The sequence below is a fragment of the Equus asinus genome, chromosome 2 (genome assembly GCF_041296235.1).
Source record: "Equus asinus isolate D_3611 breed Donkey chromosome 2, EquAss-T2T_v2, whole genome shotgun sequence".
Lineage (NCBI taxonomy): Eukaryota > Metazoa > Chordata > Mammalia > Perissodactyla > Equidae > Equus > Equus asinus.
Window position 1 is genome coordinate 147046788 of NC_091791.1, and position 20834 is coordinate 147067621.

Consider the following 20834-nt stretch of genomic DNA (forward strand, 5'->3'; position numbering starts at 1 on the left):
CTCCCACTAGCAGTGTATGAGAGTTCCCTTTTTTTCACATCTTCTCCAACACTTGTTATTTCTTGTCTTGTTAATTATAGCCATTCTGATGGGTGTGAGGTGATATATCGTAGTTTTGACTTGCATTTCCCTAATAATTAGTGATGTTCAACATCTTTTCATATGCCTGTTGGCCATCTGTATATCTTCTTGGGAAAAATGTCTATTCAGATCTTTTGGCCACTTTTTAAATGGGTTGTTATTTTTTTGTTGTTGAGATACGTATGAGTTCTTTATATATTTGGATATTAACCCCTTATCAGATATATGATTTGCAATTGGTTCCCAATTGGTATGTTGTCTTTTCGTTTTGTTGATGGTTTCCTTTGCTGTGCAGAAGCTTTTTAGTTTGATGTAGTCCCTTTTTTTTTTTATTGTTTCCCTTGCCTGGTCAGACATGGTACTTGAAAATATGCTGGTAAGACCAACGTCAAAGAGTGTACTGCCCATGGTTTCTTCTAGAAGTTTCATGGTTTCAGGTATTACATTCAAGTCTTTAATCCATCTTGAGTTAATTTTTGTGTATGGTGTACTTTCATTCTTTCGCATGTGGCTGTCCAGTTTTCCAAGAACCATTTATTGAAGAGACTTTCCTTTCTCCATTGTATGTTCTTGGCTCCCTTGTCGAAAATTAGCTGTCCATAGATGTGTGGGTTTATTTTTGGGCTCCCGATTCTGTTCCATTGATCTCTGTGTCTGTTTCTGTGCCAGTACCATGCTGTTTTGATTACTTTGGCTTTGCAGTATATTTTGAAATCAGGGAGTGTGATACCTCCAGCTTTGTTCTTTTTTCTCAGGATTCCTTTGGCTATTTGGGATCTTTTGTTGTTCCATATAAATTTTAGGATTCTTTGTTCTATTTCTGTGAAATTGTAGATTTTCTGTGAAATCTGTATGGACATTTTAACTATGTTAATTCTTCCAATTCAAGAACACAGCAGATCTTTCCATTTCTTTGTGTCTGTTTCAATTTATTTCAACAATATGTTATAGTTTTCAGTGTACAGGTCTTTCATCTCTTTGGTTAAATTTATTTGTAGGCATTTTATTCTTTTTCTTGCAATTGTAAATGGGATTGTTTTCTTAATTTCTCTTTCTGTTACTTCATTGTTAGGGTATAGAAATGAAACTGATTTTTGTATATTGATTTTGTATCCTGCAACTTTACTGTATTCATTTATTATTTCTAAAAGTTTTTTTGTGGCTTCTTTAGGGTTTTCTATATATAAAATCATGTCATCTGCAAATAGTGATAATTTCACTTCTTCCTTTCCAGTGTGGATCGCTTTTATTTCTTTTTCTTGCCTGATTTCTCTGGCTAGGACTTCCATTACTATGTTAAATAAGAGTGGCAAAAGTGGGCATCCTTGTCTGGTTCCTGTTCTTAGAGAGATAGCTTTCAGTTTTTCTCCACCGAGTATGGTATTAGCTGTGAGTTTGTCACACATGGCCTTTATTATGTTGAGGTACTTTCCTTCTATGTCCATTTTATTCAGAGTTTTTATCAATCATGGATGCTGTATCTTGTCAAATGCTTTCTCTGCATCTATTGAGATGATCATGTGGTTTTTATTCTTCATTTTGTTAATATGGTGTATTACATTGATTGATTTGCGGATGTTCCTGCATTCTTGGAATGAATCCCACTTGATCATGGTATATGATCTTTTTAATGTATTGTCTTCAATTTGCTAATATTTTGCTGAGGATTTTTGCATTGATGTTCATCAGTGATAGCGGCCTGTAATTTTCTGTTTTTGTGTTGTCCTTGTCTGGTTTTAGTATCAGGGTAATGTTGGCCTCATAGAACGTGTCAGGAAGCTTACCTTCCTATTCAACTTTCTGGAAGAGTTTGAGAAGGATAGGTATTAAGTCTTCTTTGAAGATTTGGTAGAATTCACCAGGGAAACCATCTGTTACTGGACTTTTATTTATTGGGAGGTTTTTTTCTGAGTAAGATTAACTCTGAGCTGACATCTGTGCCAGTCTTCCTCTATTTTGTGTGTGGTTTGCCACCACAGCATGGCTGCTGGTGAGTGTAGGTCCATGCCCAGGAACCAAACCTGGGCTGCCAAAGTGGAACTTGTTGAACTTAACCACTAGGCCATGGGGCTGGCCCATTGTTGGGAGGTTTTTGATTACTGTTTTGATCTCCTTCCTGGTAATTGGTCTATTCAAATTCTCTCTTTCTTCTTGACTCAGTTTTGGAAAGTTGTATGATTCTAAGAATTTATCCATTTCATCTAGATTATCCAATTTGTTGGTGTATAGTATTTCATTGTAATCTCTTACAATCTCTTGTATTTCTGATGTGTCATTGTAATTTCTCCTCTTCCATTTTTGATTTTATTTATTTGAGCCTTCTCTCTTTTTCTTGGTGAGTCTAGCTAAAGGTGTGTCAATTTTGTTTATGTTTTTAAAGAGCCAGCTCTTGATTTCACAGATTTTTTCCACTGTTTTTGGGGTCTCTATTTCATTTATTTCTGCTCTAATTTTATTATTTCCTTGTTTCTACTGGTTTTGGGCTTTGTTTGTTCTTCTTTCTATAGCTGCTTTAGGTGCACTGTTAGATTGTTTATTTGAGATTTTTCTTATTTGCTGATATAGGCCTGTATTGCTATAAATGTCCCTTTTAGAACCACTTTTGCTGTATCCTGTAAATTTTGTAAAATTCCTGTAAATGTCATATTCTCATTTTTATTTGTCTCCAGGTATTTTTTGATTTCTTTTTTGACCCAGTTGTTGTTCAGTAGGATTTTGTTTAATCTCCACATATTTGTGGCTTTTCCAACTTTCTTCCTGTAGTTGATTTCTAGTTTCATACCATTGTGGTCAGAAAAGATGCTCAATCTTAAATTTACTGAGACTTTTTTTGTGGCCTAATATGTGATCTATCCTGGAGAATTTTCCACGTGCATTTGAAAAGAATGTGTATTCTGTGGTTTTTGGATGGAGTGTTCTGTATGTATCTACCAAGTCCATCTGGTCTAATGTGTCATTTAAGGCCAATGTTTCCTTGTTGATCTTCTGTTTGGATGATCTATCCATTGGTGTAAGTGGAATGCTGAAGTCCCCTACTATTATTGTGTTACTGTCTATTTCTCCTTATATGTCTGTTAGTAGTTGCTTTATATATTTGGGTGCTCCTATGTTGGGTGCATAGATATTTACAACTGTTATATCCTCTTGTTGGATTGTTCCCTTTATCATTATGTAGTGCCCTTCTTTGTCTTTTGTTACAGGTTTTGTTTTAAAGTCTATTTTGTCAGATATAAGCAGATTTTATGACCCTTGTCTTGGGTGTGCTGACGAAAGCTGCTTATTGTAGCAAAGCTCTCCACTCAGATCTCCCACTCCTCCAGGGAACGTTTCATACCTTAATGCTCCCAGACAAAGTGTCGAGGTAAAATGTGGCTTTTTCCTCTTCAGAAAGGAATTTATGTCTCTTTTACCTCAGTCAGCACTGTCCCTTGTTGTGGGGGTTATTTTCATCCAGTTTCTGGTTCTCTCTCAGGGGTAATTGTTCCAAGAGTAGTTGTAAATTTGTTGAGTCCATGGGAGGAGGTGAGCTGAGAGTCCTCCTCTGCTGTCATCTTCCCAGCAATCCAAATGTTGTTCTTATAGAATCTTTTCCCTCTCTTTTTTTGGTAGTCTTAGATCTCATCATAGTGTAGTTTTTAAAAAAAATTTTAATTCCACTCATTTTATTGGTTACTCAATTGGCCCTTTCAATCTGCCCTTCAGTCCTGGGAAGTTTTCTTGTATTATTTATTTAGTAATTTCCTCCTCTTCATTTTCTCTATTCTCTTTTCCTGATTTCCTATTAATCAGATGTTTGATCTTTTGGATTGATTCTCTAATTTTCTTATCTTGTCTCCCCTCGTGCACATCACTTTATCTTTTCTCCAACTTTCTGTAAACTTTCTCAACGTTATCTTCCAAACTTTCTGTGGATTAAAAAAATTTTAAGCCACACATTTTTATTTTTCAGGAGGTCTTATTCTGTGTTTTTTTTTTTTTTTTTTGTAGCATGCTCTTCTTGTTTTGTGGATATAATATCTCCTCTAATTTCTCTAAGGATATTGATTATAGGTTTTTGGAAGCCTTCTCCTGTTCTTTGAATTGATGCTTCTTCTTCTTTTCTCTTCATGATCTTTCCTGTTGGAGGCTTTCCTCAGGTTTCTGCTGGTCCTTGATGTCTGTTCATATTTAAGAATAAAGCAACAAAAAGATGTTTGAGCAGCTTTGTGTGGTAGGAAGGGGCTACTGCCAGGTAGGCTGTACTGTCTGGTGATGGAGAAGTGAGCCAATGTCCAGTTTCTTTTCTGGAAAAGCTTACTTCTTCCTAAGAATTACCTTCCTCCAATCGCTTGCCTGCAAGCAAAAACTAGCTACTGGAGTTCTGGAAGCTGTGCAGGATAAGGTTGCTGAGGGTCTCCCTGGTCAGAAAGTAGATAGTTACTCAATCTTTGGTTTCAGTGACTCACCTCTGCCCTCCTCCACTCTTGGGGTCCTTGAGTTCAAAGCTCCTCTAGGTCTTCTCCAGAGAATAAACCTCCTGTCTCTTACAGGGGTGGGAGAGGGAAACAGCATGGCTAGCTGCTTCTTACACACTTTCAAAAATCCTCCTGTTTTCAAGCCTGACACCTTATGCCATTCAGCTGTATTTGGTGCCTCAAATTTCTTAAGCTTCAGGAAGTCACTCAGCTTCCTTCTTGTGGGTACCTGCCTCTTAGGTTTCTCCTCTCTCAACTCTACTATGTCAGTGACCTGCACCTTTCAGTTCTCCCTACTACGCAGTTCCTGGTTGCCATGTCTCAGTTTCTAATATGATGGCACTTGTGTGTCTGTTTCTTGTCTTCCTTGTTTTTGGGAGACTTCCACAGGGAAGAAGTTATTTACCATCTTAGAAAAATTCCTGAGTCTGTGGTCTTAACAACCAGTGTGTTATATTTCTTCCTGGCTTCCTGAGGAGAAAAAAAAAAAAACACCCACCAATAGGAGTGAAAGGGTGAGACTCAACCTCTCCACTCTACAGAAAAGGCCCTTCTCCTCCAGTGTCTCTTCCCACTGCAGCCAAAGGGACTGTCTAAAAACACTATCTCCTACATTACTCTTCCACAGAAGGCCCTTTAGTGGGTGCTTTGTCACATTCACATCTAAGTTTCAGCAAAGTAAAGCCTTTGTCACTTGGCCCAGTCAGTCACTGCTTGTAGTTCCCAATATGCCAGGTCTTTCATTCCACAGCTCTGCATGTGCTGTTCCAGCAAACCAGAAGTCCTTCTTTCCCCTCATGGCTGGAAAACATCTCTGCACCCTTCAAAATTCACTTTGTCTGGAAAAGCTTTCCTGATTCTGTTCTCTTTCCCTGGTGTCCCCCTGTCCTGGCCTCCACAGGTCAGACTAGTCACTCTCCATTCTGTGCTGCTACATATCCCTCCATTTTGTTTTCTACCAGAATGGAGGTGATGCAGAGACTGAAATTTTAGGCTGGGAAAGGACCACAGAGGTTATCTAATTTTGGAGGGAAGGCAGACAGCACTAGGGAGGTACATTGAGTCTATTCAGCTGTTTCAGGGTTCTGGTCTATCTTATTTCCCCTTCCAAATACCATGATGTTGATGTGTGGCCCCTGGAATTATTTCCTGGTTGCCTTTTCCTCCTCCTTCTCCTCCTTCCACCCTGGTCACACTCTTTGCACACAGTACAAAGCTTCATCTAGACCTCTTCCTGTAGCTTTAGTCCCTAACTGGAGTAGTCCCTAACACTCAGCTTTAGCAATATCCTGTTCCAATAAATACTTTTTTCCCTAAATGACACTGTTTTAAAGGCAACTACACAGACAAAATGGGAGCTGACAACTGCACAGTGCAGGAAATGAGCCAGACTGGCCTTTCATTATAAACAGGTAGTCTGGATGCTAAGGCCAAAATATGACAATGGAAGGCAGGTAAAATGGATAAAGAATATTCAACAATAATACTGTAAAATCACTTACGTCAATAGCTTTGCTATCCAACCCCCTCTCAACCTTAGATGAGAATGACTGACTAACTGGAATGTCTTCTCATTTCTTCCTTTGTGCATGTGGGGCAGAATTTCCATTGATTCGTTCAGTGATATGTATGGAGCACCTACTATGAGCTGCACATTCTTAGGGAGCGAATAATGCCAATAACAGCTACCATTTGTAAGTATTTACTAAGGGTCAGGTATTTGCTACATGCTTTATGTACATCATCTTGTTTTGTCTTCACAGCCCTCCATGAGGTCGATACTATTATTTCCCCTGTTGGCTGATGGGAAACTGAGATTTAGAGAATTTAACTCTCCTGCTTATACGGTAGAGTCAGGATTCAGGCCTGCTGACTTGAGAGTCCTTGCTCTTAAGCACCATATTAAGTCCCTTGAGCCAAATCTGAACTCCTGCCCCAAGGGTGGCTGGGAGCATTCCTCCCTAGTCCACTGCTTCACCAAAGGAGCTACTGAGTATGATTAAGAAGGTGGAGGAGAAGCATAGTGGCATCTACCTCCCCAGCATTGCCCCAGATTCTCCTGATGAGCTGTGCCACGTCTGTGGACGGGTATCATTTGATTGATCTGCTCAGTTAAGGCAGGAGTTGCCACCCTGATAACCACCGCTTGGGGGTTGGTGGTGTTAGCCCCTCCAGGGCCAGCCTATTCTAGGCAGCTCTAAGGGTGAGAAAGTTCCTGATTACATTGATCCAGAGCCTTCCACCATGAGTGCTAGTTTTTATTCACTTTTGTTTGAGAAGTCCTTTTGAGATAATATTTCTTTAAGCTCCCTTTAAATCCATAGAATCTGTCCTTTCTATTGTGACCTATTTTTTTTTTTAAGTTGTGGAAAAATACACATAACATAAAATTTAGTATCATATGCACTTTTAAGCATACAGTTCAGTGGAATTAAATACATTCATAATGGTTTGCAACTGTCACCATCATCCATCTCCATAATTATTTTCATCTTGTAAAACTGAAAGTCTATACCCAATAAACAATAACTCCCCATTCCCTTGCTTCCCTAGCCCCTAGCAACCACCATTCTACTTTCTGTCTCTATGAATTTGACTACTCTAAGTATCTCATATAAGTGGAATCATACAGTATTTGTCTTTTTGTGACTGGCTATTTCACTTTAAATAATGTCCTCAAGGTTCATCCATGTGGTAGCATACTGCAGAATTTCCTTCTTTTTTTAAGGCTGTATAATATTCCATCGTACATATATACCACAGTTTGCCGATCCATTCATCCATTGCTGGACACTTAGGTTGCTTCCACATTTTAGCTATTGTGAGTAACACTGCTATGAACATGGATGTACAAATATCTCTTCAAGACCTTGCTTCCAATTCTTTAAGGTATGAACTCAGAAGTGGAATTGCCGGATCATAGGGTAATTTTATTTTTAGTTTTTTTTAGGAATTGCCATACTGTTTTCCACAGCAGCTGTATCATTTTACATCCCCACCAACAGTGCACAAGTGTTCCAATTTCTCTACATCCTTGCCAGTACTTATTGTTTTCTGTCTTTTTGATAGTAGCCATCCTAATGGGTGTGAAGTGGTATCTCATTTTGGTTTTGATCTGCATTTCCCTAATGATTAGAGATATTGAGCATCTTTTCATTTTCTTATTGGACATTTGTATATCTTCTTTGGAGAAATGTCTACTCAAGTCCTTTGCCTATTTTTGAATCAGATTGTTTATTTTTTTTTGCTGTTGAGTTTTAGGTGTTCTCTATATATTCTGGATATTAATCCCTTATCAGATATATGATTTACAAATATTTTCTCCCATTCTGAGGGTTGCTTTTTTACTCTGTTGATAGCATCCAGCATCGATAGAGAATTTTTTAATTTTCACGAAGTCCAACTTTTTCCTTTGTTGTCTGTGCCTTTGGTGTCATATTCAAGAAATAATTGACAAATCTAATGTTGTGAAGCTTTTGTCCTATGTTTTCTTATAATAGGTTTTTGCTCTAGGTCTTAAATTTAGGTCTTTGATCCATTTTGAGTTAATTTTTGTATATGGTGTTAGGTAAGGGTCCAACTTCATTCTTTTGCATGCAGATATCCAGTTTTCCCTGCACCATCTGTTGAAAAGACTGTCCTCTCCCACTGAATGGTCTGGGAACCCTTGTCAAAAATCATTTGACCATGTACATAAGGGTTTATTTCTGTGTTCTCCATTCTGCTCCCTTGTGCTATATGTCTGTCTTTATGTTAGTACCACATTGTTTTGATTACTGTAGCTTTGCAGTAAGTTTTGAAATCAGGAAGTGGAGTCCTCCAGTTTTGTTCTTCTTTTTCAAGATTGTTTTTGCTATTTGGGGTCCATTGAAATTCCAAAGGAATATTAGGATGGGTTTTTGTATTTCTGCAAAAAAATTCATTGGGATTTTGATACAGATTGCATTGAATCCACAGATTGCTTTGGGCAGTATTAACATTTTAATAATATTAAGTTTTCCAATCCATGAACATGGGATGTGTTTCTATTTATTTATGTCTTCTTTATAATTTATTTCAGCAATGTTTTGTAGTTTTCATTGTACAAGTCTTTCACCTACTTGGATAAGTTAATTCCTAAGTATTTTATTCCTTTTGATGCTATTGAAGATGGAATTGTTTTTATGATTTGCTTTTTAGATTGTTCATTGTTAGCCTATAAAAATGCAACTGATTTTGTATCCCACTATTCTGCTGAATTCATTTATTAGTTCTAACAGTTTTTATCTTAGAGTTTTCTATATATAAGATCTTATCATTTAAAAACATCTTTAATTGAAAGTTTTTTTGATGTTACTTTGGTCATTTCTTACAATTCTCTTAAGTATTTCCCAGACAAACCAGAACCCAGGGGTCGGGGGAAGTAAGGGAAAAATGGAAACTCCAAATCTCCAGAGCAGAAGTCATGCAAGAATTATACACCAAAGCATAATGTTTTGAACAAATAAAATCCTAATCAAATTCTCTGTTTTCCAGAATCTGAGACAATATTAAGCAAAAGGAAAAAGTGGGAAGTTGTGTATGTGTGAGCGTGTGTCAGCCTGAAAGAGCTACACACAAACATGTTTATTTTCTTCAAGTCCAAAGGTGGCTCTCATTAGAACTAATAGAAATAACACACCCTCCCTGAGGAGGGTTCTGACTGACAAGGGGTTGCCTTTAAGGCAGAGAAGAAAAGCCAAACAGAAGGGCCCCATATGGATTTCTGGGTTTTAATATAGAGGCCTGCAATCTTGAGGACCAGATGGAATACTAATGTGAAAAAAATTCAATAATGACATCGACAGAAATGGCTGTGGGAAAGGTCCTACCCCAGCCCACAGCTAATTATGACCCTCATGAATCTATTGAGTCTGCCCCCCAAATCAGAATAGTATGTGCTGAGCCTGAACATTTTGGGGGAACATATTACCTCACTCAAGTTAATTATACATTTTTCAGCAGCAAGATTTTTTTTTTTTTTTTTTTTTTTGCTGAGGAAAATTGGCCCTGAGTTAACATCTGTTGCCAACTTTCCTCTTTTTTTGCTTGAGGAAGATTAGCCCTGAGCTAACATCTGTGCCAATCTTCCTCTATATGTGGGTCATTACCACAGCATGGCTGAGGAGTGGTGTAGGTCCATGCTGGGGATCTGAACCCACGAACTTGGCCTGCAAAGTCGAGTGCCCCAAACTTAACCACTATGCCACAGGGCTGGCCCCCAGCAGCAAAAATTTTGACGTTCATTCAGCAAAATTTGTTGATGTCTAGGACGCACCAGGTACAGATCTCAGTGCTAGGATCTGGCAGCAAACAAAACTCCTGGTGCATGGAGCTTTCATTTAATTGGGGGAGACAGACAATAGTCATTTAAAGCTGTACATATCAGGAGTGATAGTGCCGAGAAAAGCAGTAACCCACGAGATGGACACCCCGCGAGGGGCAGGGTGATCTGTCTGATAATTAGTAAGAGGGGCCTCTCTGATGAGGTGACATGTGGGCAGAGACTGAATGAAGGGAGGACAGAAAGAACTGGGGCAAGAGCACCTTATACTTCTTTCTATGTCACACAGCACACAGCTGTTATATAAGTTAAACATAACAGGGGCTTAGAAATAGTAATTTATCCACTTAGTGGTCCTTCGAGGTTGTTTTCTTATGATAATTGAAAGGATTAAACGGAGCAGAATCTGGTGAGTTTACTGCATTGTCGAGTCTAGTGGTTCTCAGCTGGGGTTGATTTTGCCTGCCAGGGGACATCTGGCAACGTCCGAATACATTTTAATTATCATGACCTCAGGGGAGGGAGGGGTACTTTTGGTATGTCCTGTGTAAAGGCCAAAGACGCTACTAAATCCTACAGTGCACAGAATAAGTCAACACGGCAAAGAAGGAATGGGCCCAAAACGTCAGCAGTGCCACTGTTGAGAAACCTGGAGCAGGTCTCCAGGCAGGCTGCCAGATTTCTGATGAGAGCTGAGGGACTGGACAGGAGGAGCTCTACAGAACAACCTCAGCAAGATATCTGGGCCAGGCCCAGTTGCCTAGTGGTTAAGTTCAGCACACTCCGCTTCAGCTGCCCAGGTTCGGTTCCCAGGCACAGACCTACAGCACTTGTCAGTGGCTATGCTGTGGCGGCAGCTCACATACGAAGAAAGAGGAAGATTGGCAACAGATGTTAGCTCAGGGCAAATCTTCCTCAGAAAAAAAAATAGAAGAAAAAATCTGGATTTCTTCAAACAGGGTAGATCCAAGGCCCTTGGAGTTACTTTGGGGAATATGTGTTCCAAGTTTGGTGACAGACTTAGTTGGATGGTCTGTCCCCCAAAGCCACATGGGGATTTATTCATTACAGAACATTAAGTAGAAGTTTCCTGTTGGCCTTTGGTAGAAGAGAGAGGCAGGAGACAAGATGTGGTCCCTGCCACCAAAGATTTCACAGCCTAGGGAGGGTAGGAGGCATGAAAACAAACACCTGAAATGTGACAAGGGCCACGAGGGGATAGAAGTCAAATGCTGTAGGGGAAGGGAGTAATGACTTTTGTTAGAGTGACCCAAACAGGTTTAACATACGAGGTATCATTTGAGCTGGGCTGTGACAACGAGCAGGCTTTAAATAGGCAGAGAGGGAAGCAGACGATATGCTAGGTACAGGGTAAGATGTGAAAACAGGTAAAAAGGTGGGGAATAATAATAGTAATAGCAATTGCCATCGAGCAAATCCCCTCCACATGACAGGTGCGGTGCCAAGAGAAGCAACTGCAGTCTAAAATGAAAACTGATGTATACAAATCAGCTGAAGCCTAGCCTGAGCCAAAGTGCCTTGAATTCCCATCTTATCCATTTCAAAAAGATAATGAGACGTGGGAAGTGTTACCTGGGGTGAGTTGCATAAATACCGAATCAGTTCCCCGATGTACTGAATGACAGTGACGTTATACTTTCTGCAGTCATCCCAAAACTGGCTGGCAGAAAATTTGATCCGCAAGACAATAGTAGCACCTACAGAGAAGGCATAGAAAGTGTTGATAAAGAAGTGCTACAAAAAATATCTCCCCAATTATATTTGTCATTTTTGAAAGGTAGAAATTTAAATATCATATTCACAAACAAGTATTGAGTACCCATCATATTCAATGCAAAAAAACAAATAAGACTTGGTTTTGTCTTGTAGGAACTTCCAACCTAGTGGGAGAGAAGACACAAAAGTCTTTCTAATAAAAGTCATTGTGCAATAAATGGTTCAAAAGAGGCCGTTCAAAAAGGAATATGAACATGAGCGAGTGTGTGTGCGTGTTTGTGTGTGTGTGTAGATTAATTCTGCTCAGGGGCAAGGGCTGAGAAAGGCATAGTTTGGAAAAGGTAAGATTTGAATTAGGTCTTAAGAAGTAAATACGGAGGAAGATGAAAGAATTGCAGGCAGAGGAAAAGACATGAACATAAAGACAGGACAGTCTAAAAGGTTTGGGGGATGGCCAAGACTCAGTTGGCTTGTGACTGGGGTGGAGAAGGGTGGGTGGGTCATGGGAGATGAGTGTGGAGAAGAAGCTAGGGGTGCAATCCTGGAGAGCTTGGAAGTGCCAGGTCGAGGAGCCAGACTTAATTTCATAGGTAATGCAGAGCCAGAGTCTTGAGCAAGTGGGAGATATTCTTCTTTGATGGGGGAGGTGGACAAAATAATGGTTCCCAAAGATGTCCCCATCCTGATATCTGGAACCTGTGAATATGCTACTAACACAGCAAAGGGAACTGTGTAGATATGACTAAGTTAAGGATCTTGACATGGGAGGATTATCTTGGATTATCTGGGTGGGCCCAATGTAATCACCAGGGTCCTTGTAAGAGGAAGGTGAGAAGGTCAAAGGCAGAAGAAGACAGGATGACGGAAACAAAAGGTTTGAGTGACGTGCTTTGGAGATGGAAGAAGGGGCCAAGAGCCAAGGAATGCAGGTAGCTGCTAAAAGCTAGAAAAGGCAAGGAAACAGATTCTTCTAGCCAGAGCTTCCAGAAGGATGCAGCCCTATTGCCACCTTGACTTTAGGACTTCTGACCTTCAAAACAGTAAGAGAATAAATCTGTGTTGTTTTAAGCCACTAAATGTGTGGAAATTTGTTACAGTAGCAATATGAAACTAATACAATGGGTAAAAATAATATGTCTGTCATAGTCAATTTAATTATAGGCATGAAATGTAGTTAAGTGAAATAAAAATCTTACAAATATTTTTTCATGTTATTAATTTTTACTCCTAAATATACAAAAGTCCAATGTTTTAGAAGAAATTTTTTAAAATACTATTTTTTCTTCTTTAGCATATATTTATGGTGCTTAAGCAAACATGTGAGTGGTTGAATTGTCCCTTTGGGAGACTCACGGTCACCCTGTTCTTGAAGGGCCCAGCGATATGATGAAGCCCAGTCCTTGCTTGCTGATTTGGAGGCTGGTACTGATGCTGGGCCAAGTATTTTATAGCTCATCGATAAGTTGATGAGGGAAAGAAGCAGAGGCTTGGGTAATCATATATGTATAAACATATGCATATGTATATGTATATATAGATATACGATTATTTAAAATGAAATGCCACATGGGAGAAAAAGTTAACTTTCTTAGCTTATAGAGTTAGAGATGGCTCCCTGGAAGAGGTGGATATTGGACTGAGCTTTAATGTATAAAAGTGGCATAAACCCTCCTGAAAGGAGAGAAGACGGCAACTCTAATTTGAGCAGTAAAGGTTGAGAAGGAAAGAGAGCGATGACAAACCAGGTATTCTGGCCAGAGCTGAGGAGCGATGGGAGTAGGGAAGAATGAAGTAGAACAGGGACAACTGAAGGGACAACTTAAATCCGATGCTGATGGAGATAAATGTGTAGATTTCTGAAGATGGAAATGATGTAAGAGAATTATTTATGGAATATAAGAATTAAATGTCTTAACCTGGATAAAGACCTAAAATATTTTAAAGAAGTTTCCTCCTTGATAAACTAAACAATTACAGCATTACCTTACTAGACAAGTAGGCGTGAGAAACTATAAATTATTTTACATAACTGCTTGCGATGCGTGAGCCAAACAGTCTTGTTATTAACGTAGAATTAAACAGTGTTCCTAGCACACAGGAGAGTAGCCAAATCTTGTATTACTTTTCCTTGTGAGCAGCTGTGAATGTGCACTGAGCTCCGATGTCTTGTTGAGGAGAAAAGCTTACCAATCACCATACATCCATTTGCGCCGATCATCAGCGCAGCACTGTGGTACAAGGGTAAAGTGGTATAGATGACGTCATCTTTCTTAATCCCGCTTGAAACAGCCAGGCCGGTTGCATGCCATAGGCGACGATGATTGATCATTGCAGCTTTTGGGAGACCTTTGCAAGACACAAGAGAAGGCATGAGTGAGCCAAGATGGGTCATTCACAGACATGTGGTCTGGGAGAGGGACCTCGCTTAGGAAGAGTCATCATCTTGTGATTACAGAAATGCACAGGGCATGGCCAGGATCAGTTAGACCAGGAGTCGGCAAATTTTCTCTGTAAAGGACCAGATAGTTTATGTTTTAGGTTTTGCAGGGTCATACAGTTTCTGCTGCAATTACTCAACTCGGCTCTTTCAGCCGAAAGCAGCCAAACACAGAAAGGAAGAATGTGGCTGCGTTCTGATAAAACTTTACAAAAACAGATGGGGGGTTGAGGGGACTGTATTTGGCCCAAAGGCCATAGTTTGCTGACCCCTGAGTTAGATGATTATTACAGTAGTAATTTGAAGAGAAAGGAATGAACACCTATTGAATTTCTGCTCTGTGCCTATCACCTTGCAAGGCATTTTCAAAATTTCATTTAATTTTCTTAATGAATAAGTCGAATTATACTCTCGAATCTACAGATGAGAAGGCTGAGATTCAGAGAGATTAAATAGCCTATTCATCTCATCACCTTCTTTCATAACCACTTTTATGAATTTCTTATGTACTTTTCTGGGCTTTCTTTATATAAATAAAAGCAAATATGAACATTTGCTCATATGTTCTTGCCCTTTCCTCCATTAAAAAAAATATGCACACTCTTCTGTGCTTTTTTCCCCTTCCACTTAACAATGTATCTTGAAGCTCTCTCTGTATTTGTACATAGAAATTTCCCTTATTTATTCATTCATTTATTCTCTCTCTTTCAGTTGCATCAAGTCATTTGTATGTGTGTATTATAATTTATTTATACTACTTTGCTATTTCAAATGATGTTGCGGTGAATAGCCTGGAGCACCTGGTAGCTCACATTATGAATGATGCTATATCTTTAGGATAAACCTGCTGACATGAGATTACAGGGTCAAAAGGTATAAGTCTTTGTAATTTCGATAGATACTGCCCCATTGCCAGTTATAAGGGCTGTCCCCATTCACCTTCCCATCAGCAATACGTGAGTGTACCTGCTTCCTCACAGCCTGCCATAGGGTGCTCTCAAATGTGGGGATTTTTGCCAATCTGAAAGGTGAAAAGTGGCATCTCGGTGTCGTTTTAGTACACCAGAGTAATACACTTGCATTTTCTGAACTACAATTTACGTAATTTTTTGGTAAGATTCTGTTGAAAGGCTATGCTTATATTGCTTCCCATGGAAAGTCCGTTTAGTTGGGGAAGGGATGACGTCATTACTAAGGGGCTGGGGCTCGAGTTTACAACCTGAGTGGCTACACTGGCTTTGTGAAGAGGAAGGCGGTTCCCTGTAGACTCAGAGCATTCAACACTCGATGGTACCTCAGCCAGGGATTGCCTAAATTACAGCAGTTTGTTATAAGGCAAAGCAATGTGGCCAGCAATCTATGAACTTACAAACACAATTCAAAATGCATCTTCTTTGACAGTGGGCCAGCGGCATTGTGTTAGTATTCACGCCCGATTCTATACTAACATTAAGAAATAAAAGAAAGCATCAATAAATCAACTGTATTCACCACGGAAAAAAATCATCCGAATAGTAAAAGCTCTGAATCATATTTTTAAAAAAGAAATGCACATCGTTTGCCACTTTGAAGAACTTTCAGAAATTCCTTAATTTAAGATTTTGTATTAATGAAGAAATAAGAATATTTGGTAACTATTAAATAATTTTGTGCTAATGATTGTCTTTGAGGAACAGAGAAAACATTTGTTCTCTAGTGGCTTAAATGAGTTCTTTTAACGTTTACAGGAGTAACTTAGCAAATATTTTATTCAGAGATGAGAAAAGTGAAATAAACATCAACCCAATTATCTTCCAATTAAATATAAATTCTGAATTATGGGATTAAATTAAAGAGTGTTCATTCTCTTTTTCTACCTAAGGTGGGTGTTTGACCACCAAGACCTGCATTGAGTAGAAATTTCATACTTGTCTGTTCAGTATTAAGACTAGATAGAACTCCCTGTCACTAACTAAGGCCTCGTTTTATGTCAGTTGTTTCCCAAATCAAAGTTTGCAATTTAATTTTACCATTCTATTAAGAAAGAGGATAAAAGTCCCCTATATTAACATAGTGTGTATGTATGTAGTGGAAGCATTTGGTTAACTGTCATCCCACCATCATGTTGGCATGGCAATATATAATTTTTGTGTGTGTGTGTGTGAGGAGGATTGGCCCTGAGCTAAAATCTGTTGCCAATCTTCCTCTTTTTGCTTGAGAAAGATTGTTGCTGAGCTAACATCTGTGCCAATCTTCCTTTGTTTTATGTGGGATGCTGCCACAGTGTGGCATGACGAGCAGTGTTTGGTCCACGCCTAGGTGCTGAACCTGCCAACCCTGGGCCGCCCAAGTGGAGCATGCAAACTTAACCACTACACCACCCGGCCAGCCCCAATATAAAACTTTTGACAAATAAAAAAATGATAGACATTATGCTTTGGACACCAGTTTTATTTTTTATTTTATTTTTTTTGAGGAAGATCAGCCCTGAGCTAACTACTGCCAGTCCTCCTCTTTTTGCAGAGGAAGCCTGGCCCTGAGCTAACATCTGTGCCCATCTTCCTCTACTTTATATGTGGGACGCCTACCACAGCATGGCGTGCCAAGCAGTGCCATGTCCACACCTGGGATCTGAACCGGCGAACCCCAGGCCGCCGAGAAGCAGAAGTGCGCACTTAACTGCTGTGCCACTGGGCCAGCCCCGGACACCAGTTTTAATGTGTCATTCCCATCCTTCTCTCCTCATTTACGTAAAGAAAATATTTAGCTAAAGTGACTGTACAAAAGGATGTCGACACTCAGGTTAAACTCAGGTCTGGGAACTGGGAGATGAGATGGGTGCTGAGAGCCGGTGGAGGTGAAGGAGAGAGTACCTGTAGGGTGGTGTTCAGATAAAAGGCTTGAAGATACCTTTAGCCTTATCTATAATGTTTGATTATTTTACAAGGAAAATGCATGCATATATTACCTGCTTAAACTGAATTAAAATTTTAACCAAAAGTGATGAAACTTTCACATATTCGATTTTCTAATGTTAATAATCAGCATTCTGGGGCTGGCTTCCTGTCCTCCTTTTGTTTCTTTTTTCTTCCTTTCTTTTTTTTTTTGCTGAAGAAGATTCGCCCTGAGCTAACATCTGTTGCCAATCTTCTTCTTTTTATATGTGAGCTGCCACCACATCACGGCTGCTGATGAATGGTGTAGGTCTGTGCTCAGGAACTGAACCTGGGCTGCTGAAGTGGAGAGTGCCAAACTTACCCACTAGGCCACAGGGGCTGGCCCATGTCCTCCTTTTAAATATATCCCTCAGGTTTCATATTATTACATTTTGGTAACATTCTGCCTGGCCTAGAGTAGGCAGACACTAAATATCTGTTAAATGGATGAACTAGGAGGTATTGTGGCAGAGTGGTCAGTTGTATGAGCTGTGGAGTCAGCCTACCAAGGTGAATCCTGACACTTGTACTTCTTATCTTGGGAAGTTCTTGAAATCTCTAAGTGCCAGTTTCTGAATCTGTAAAATGGGAATAAGAGTAGTACCTATCTTAAGGGTGGTGGGAGAGTTGTAGGAACATATACTATAAAGCTCCTAAGAGAGGGCCTAGTACATCCTACCCTTAATAGTGCCTGTTCCATATAGCAGTGTTCCAATAACACTGTTAATTGGCAGTGTTTTTTCTTGGTGGCTCATAAAATAATAGTGTAGCTTACAGCTGAAGGCATCCTAAATTTGATGAAATATAGTATTTTAGGCCCTGAGCTAGAGCCATCCTACACCTGCAGCACCAAAGAGCTCCAAGTCAGTGATGAATAGGTGGATGATAGTGGTGAAAATATTACATAAATATAACCCATTATTGTCCTATAGTATTCTCTGGTATTCCATTTATAATTGGTTACATATTATATATGGACTATGAATATGATATAATCAAAATACAATCATTAAAAAATAAACAATTATTAAAAAAATTCTAACAACTTATTCAGTGCCAAATTTCATCCATTGTCATACCTATTTTTGTAGTTCTTGGTTAACCTCTTTTTCTGTTCTACATACCAACTAGGGGGAAATCTGCTTGGAGAAACTCAAATGGGATCATATGCTATGAAATAAGATCAGTTCCCACGGGCAAAGAGCTAAATCCTCTCACGTATTAGTTATCTGATAAATTTCGCCAAAGAAAGAGAACATTTGAAAACCTAGCCCGAATTTAACTCCTTCAGGATAGGTGCATTTCTTTGAGAATCTTCTCTTTATTTTTACCTGTGGTTCCAGAAGTATACATGTACAAGGCAGGAGTGGAGAAAGTGACTTCCGACCTCCACGATTCTGGGATGGGTTCCGTCGACACTTCATCCACCTTGTCCAGCAAAGAGTCAATCCCATTTGTGTTAGAAGTTCTGCTCACATAATAAACAGACACATCATCTTTTTTCAGGCTTGGCAGCACCTCTTCAATAGCTTCTTGTAATTCTTAATTTAACAAGAAAAAAAAATCCAAACAAATTTAATTAGTCCATTAACATTTTATCAGTGCAATAAACTTTATGGTATTTGTTTTCAGTATAATTTTTGCTAAAATGTCTAGACATGACAAGTCATGCTTATAGTTATGCATTTTTAAACACAGAATTTGCCACATCTGAAAATATCACAAGATTCCAATAGTTGAGGGAAGTCTGGGTTTTGATGGTTTCATAAGCAGCAGATGGTTCGTTAAAATCTGTACAAACAAATGGACGTATGGGTAAAAACCAAAGGATATAGTGCATAAATTATACACATGTTTGGCATACATCTCAAAATTCTCCAAAAATGAATTTAGTTATTCCTAATATGTGCCCCACAAGACCAGCGATAAAAAGAAAAAAGAAAATTTAAGGAAGGAGAAGAGAAATGAAAATAAGAGAGCTGTGCTAAATAACAAAGATGATAGAAGCCAACTTTATATACCATATTTTCGTTTTTTTTTCACACATCAGTAACAAGTAGTTCCACTAGGAAGGTTCAGCGATCTGAGAAATAACCTCCAAATTTCATAAGCACATTCTCTGGTCTGAGGAAAAAAGGACTGATTAGCATGTTTTTCAGACTGTGGGTCACAATACAGTAGTGGATTGTTAAAGTTTAAAGTGACCAGTATTTAAAAAAATTAAGAGAGAATGAAATAGAACATTTCAGAGCACATCACACATAGTAACAGGTAAGTATTGTTTTTAAAAAAGTTTTGTTTCAGTTATGTGGTGTCTGAGCACTGGGTCACACACAAATGTATTGTTTTTTCTTGCCTGAGGAAGATTCGCCCTGAGCTAACATCTCTTGCCAATCTTCCTCTATTTTATAGGTGGGTCATTGCCATAGCATGCTGATGAGTGGTGTAGGTCCGTGTCCGGGATCCAAACCTGTGAACCCACACTTCCGAAGCAGAGTGCGCTGAACTTGACCACTATGCAAAGGGGCTGGCCCCCCACAAATGTATTTTTCACTGCAGTTCAAGGTCAAAAAATTTTAAAGGCACTGAGTTAGTATGCAAACCACATTTCATGTTTGCCACTGGATTTCTGTGCCCTTAAACCATAAGATAAGATGGCCTTTAAACTCACTTGTCTTGAATTGTGATAACTGAAGTGAATAGACTTATTCTTAATGGGAAGGTGACTCAGTACCCCTGGGAATTACCTTGGGGAGCCTATACCTGATTCATCTGATATGCTTTGCTTTTCAGATGTTGTGTATGATGTCTCCATCAAGACAAGAAATATCATCTGGATAGACGCATTTAAAAAGTTTTAAAGCATGTTAACCAAAGGACTCATGCACTTGGTAAAATAAATCAAATAGTACAAAAGGGTTTATAATGAAAATCAGTAGGTCCTTACCCCACCTGTCCTCAAAACGAAACCTTTTGCTCAGATGCAATCACTTTCAGTTTTTTTTAGCTGTTTCTTCTGGCAATCACCTCTCCATCACCAAAGAATGTGCTTTTCCTGCTATCTCTGACCTATCAATTTTGATCCCCACCTCCATTTTACCCCGTCTACTCCCAACAGTTATGATCTTTACTTTACTTTATCTGGGTTAATGGTATTTACATCTATTCTGAGACATAATTCTGTCTTCCCAGCGTTGCCTATGGGTTGGCTCTAGAAGATGAAAACCAATCATCAAGATCGACAAGATGGTGACTAAGTATCTATCATTCACGGCAGAGCCAAATAAAATACTCTAACCATATTTCCTTTCTTGAACTGTTTTCTCCTGGAGTTTCTATTGGCTCTCATTCTTTAATGTACTACTTGCCTCAGTTCTTTTTTCAATCTCCATCAGATGAGCTTCCGTCTTTTTTTGCCCTCCTCTACTCTTTTATTTTGCCTGGTTTCTCTCTCGTTCTTCAGCATTTCAGGAAGATTATAAAAAATATTACTGTTATAAAAGCTGGAGCGGTAACGTCCTATCCCCTGCCACTGCCTTGGTTTAGGTCCTCACTATATTTCCTGCAGATCATCACAATAGCCTCCTGACCACCTCCTTGCCTCTAACCTCTCCCTGCTTCCAATTTATCAGCCACACTACTGCCCGACTTCCCGTTACTGCCCTGTTTAAATTCCTTCAATCGCCTGCTATCTACCTTTTGTCCCTTTCCTCTAACCACACTGATCTATATGAATGGGATGTACCCGTTCTCTGCCCGGACTGTGCTCTCACCCACTGGTCACCTGGAAAACTCCAGCTCATCCTTCGAGACTCAGCCTCCGTGCCACCTCTCTCTGTTGCCTTGCCACAGAGTCAAGTTAGCTGCCCCCACAGAAGCCTGCATAGACTTCTCCCAGGGCACTTAGT

At 39.3% G+C, this 20834-nt stretch overlaps 1 protein-coding gene across 1 annotated transcript in view; it reads right to left on the reverse strand.

Annotated features, from left to right (window-relative positions):
- SLC27A2 (solute carrier family 27 member 2) overlaps positions 1-20834 on the reverse strand; it is a 46836-nt gene that overhangs the window by 16576 nt on the left and 9426 nt on the right. Inside the window, exons 2-4 of the mRNA XM_014852666.3 lie at positions 18258-18467; positions 13762-13920; positions 11431-11555 (exon numbers count right to left, since the gene is read on the reverse strand). Coding sequence (XP_014708152.3) covers positions 11431-11555; positions 13762-13920; positions 18258-18467 — 494 coding nt within the window. The remainder of the gene's footprint in view (positions 1-11430; positions 11556-13761; positions 13921-18257; positions 18468-20834) is intronic.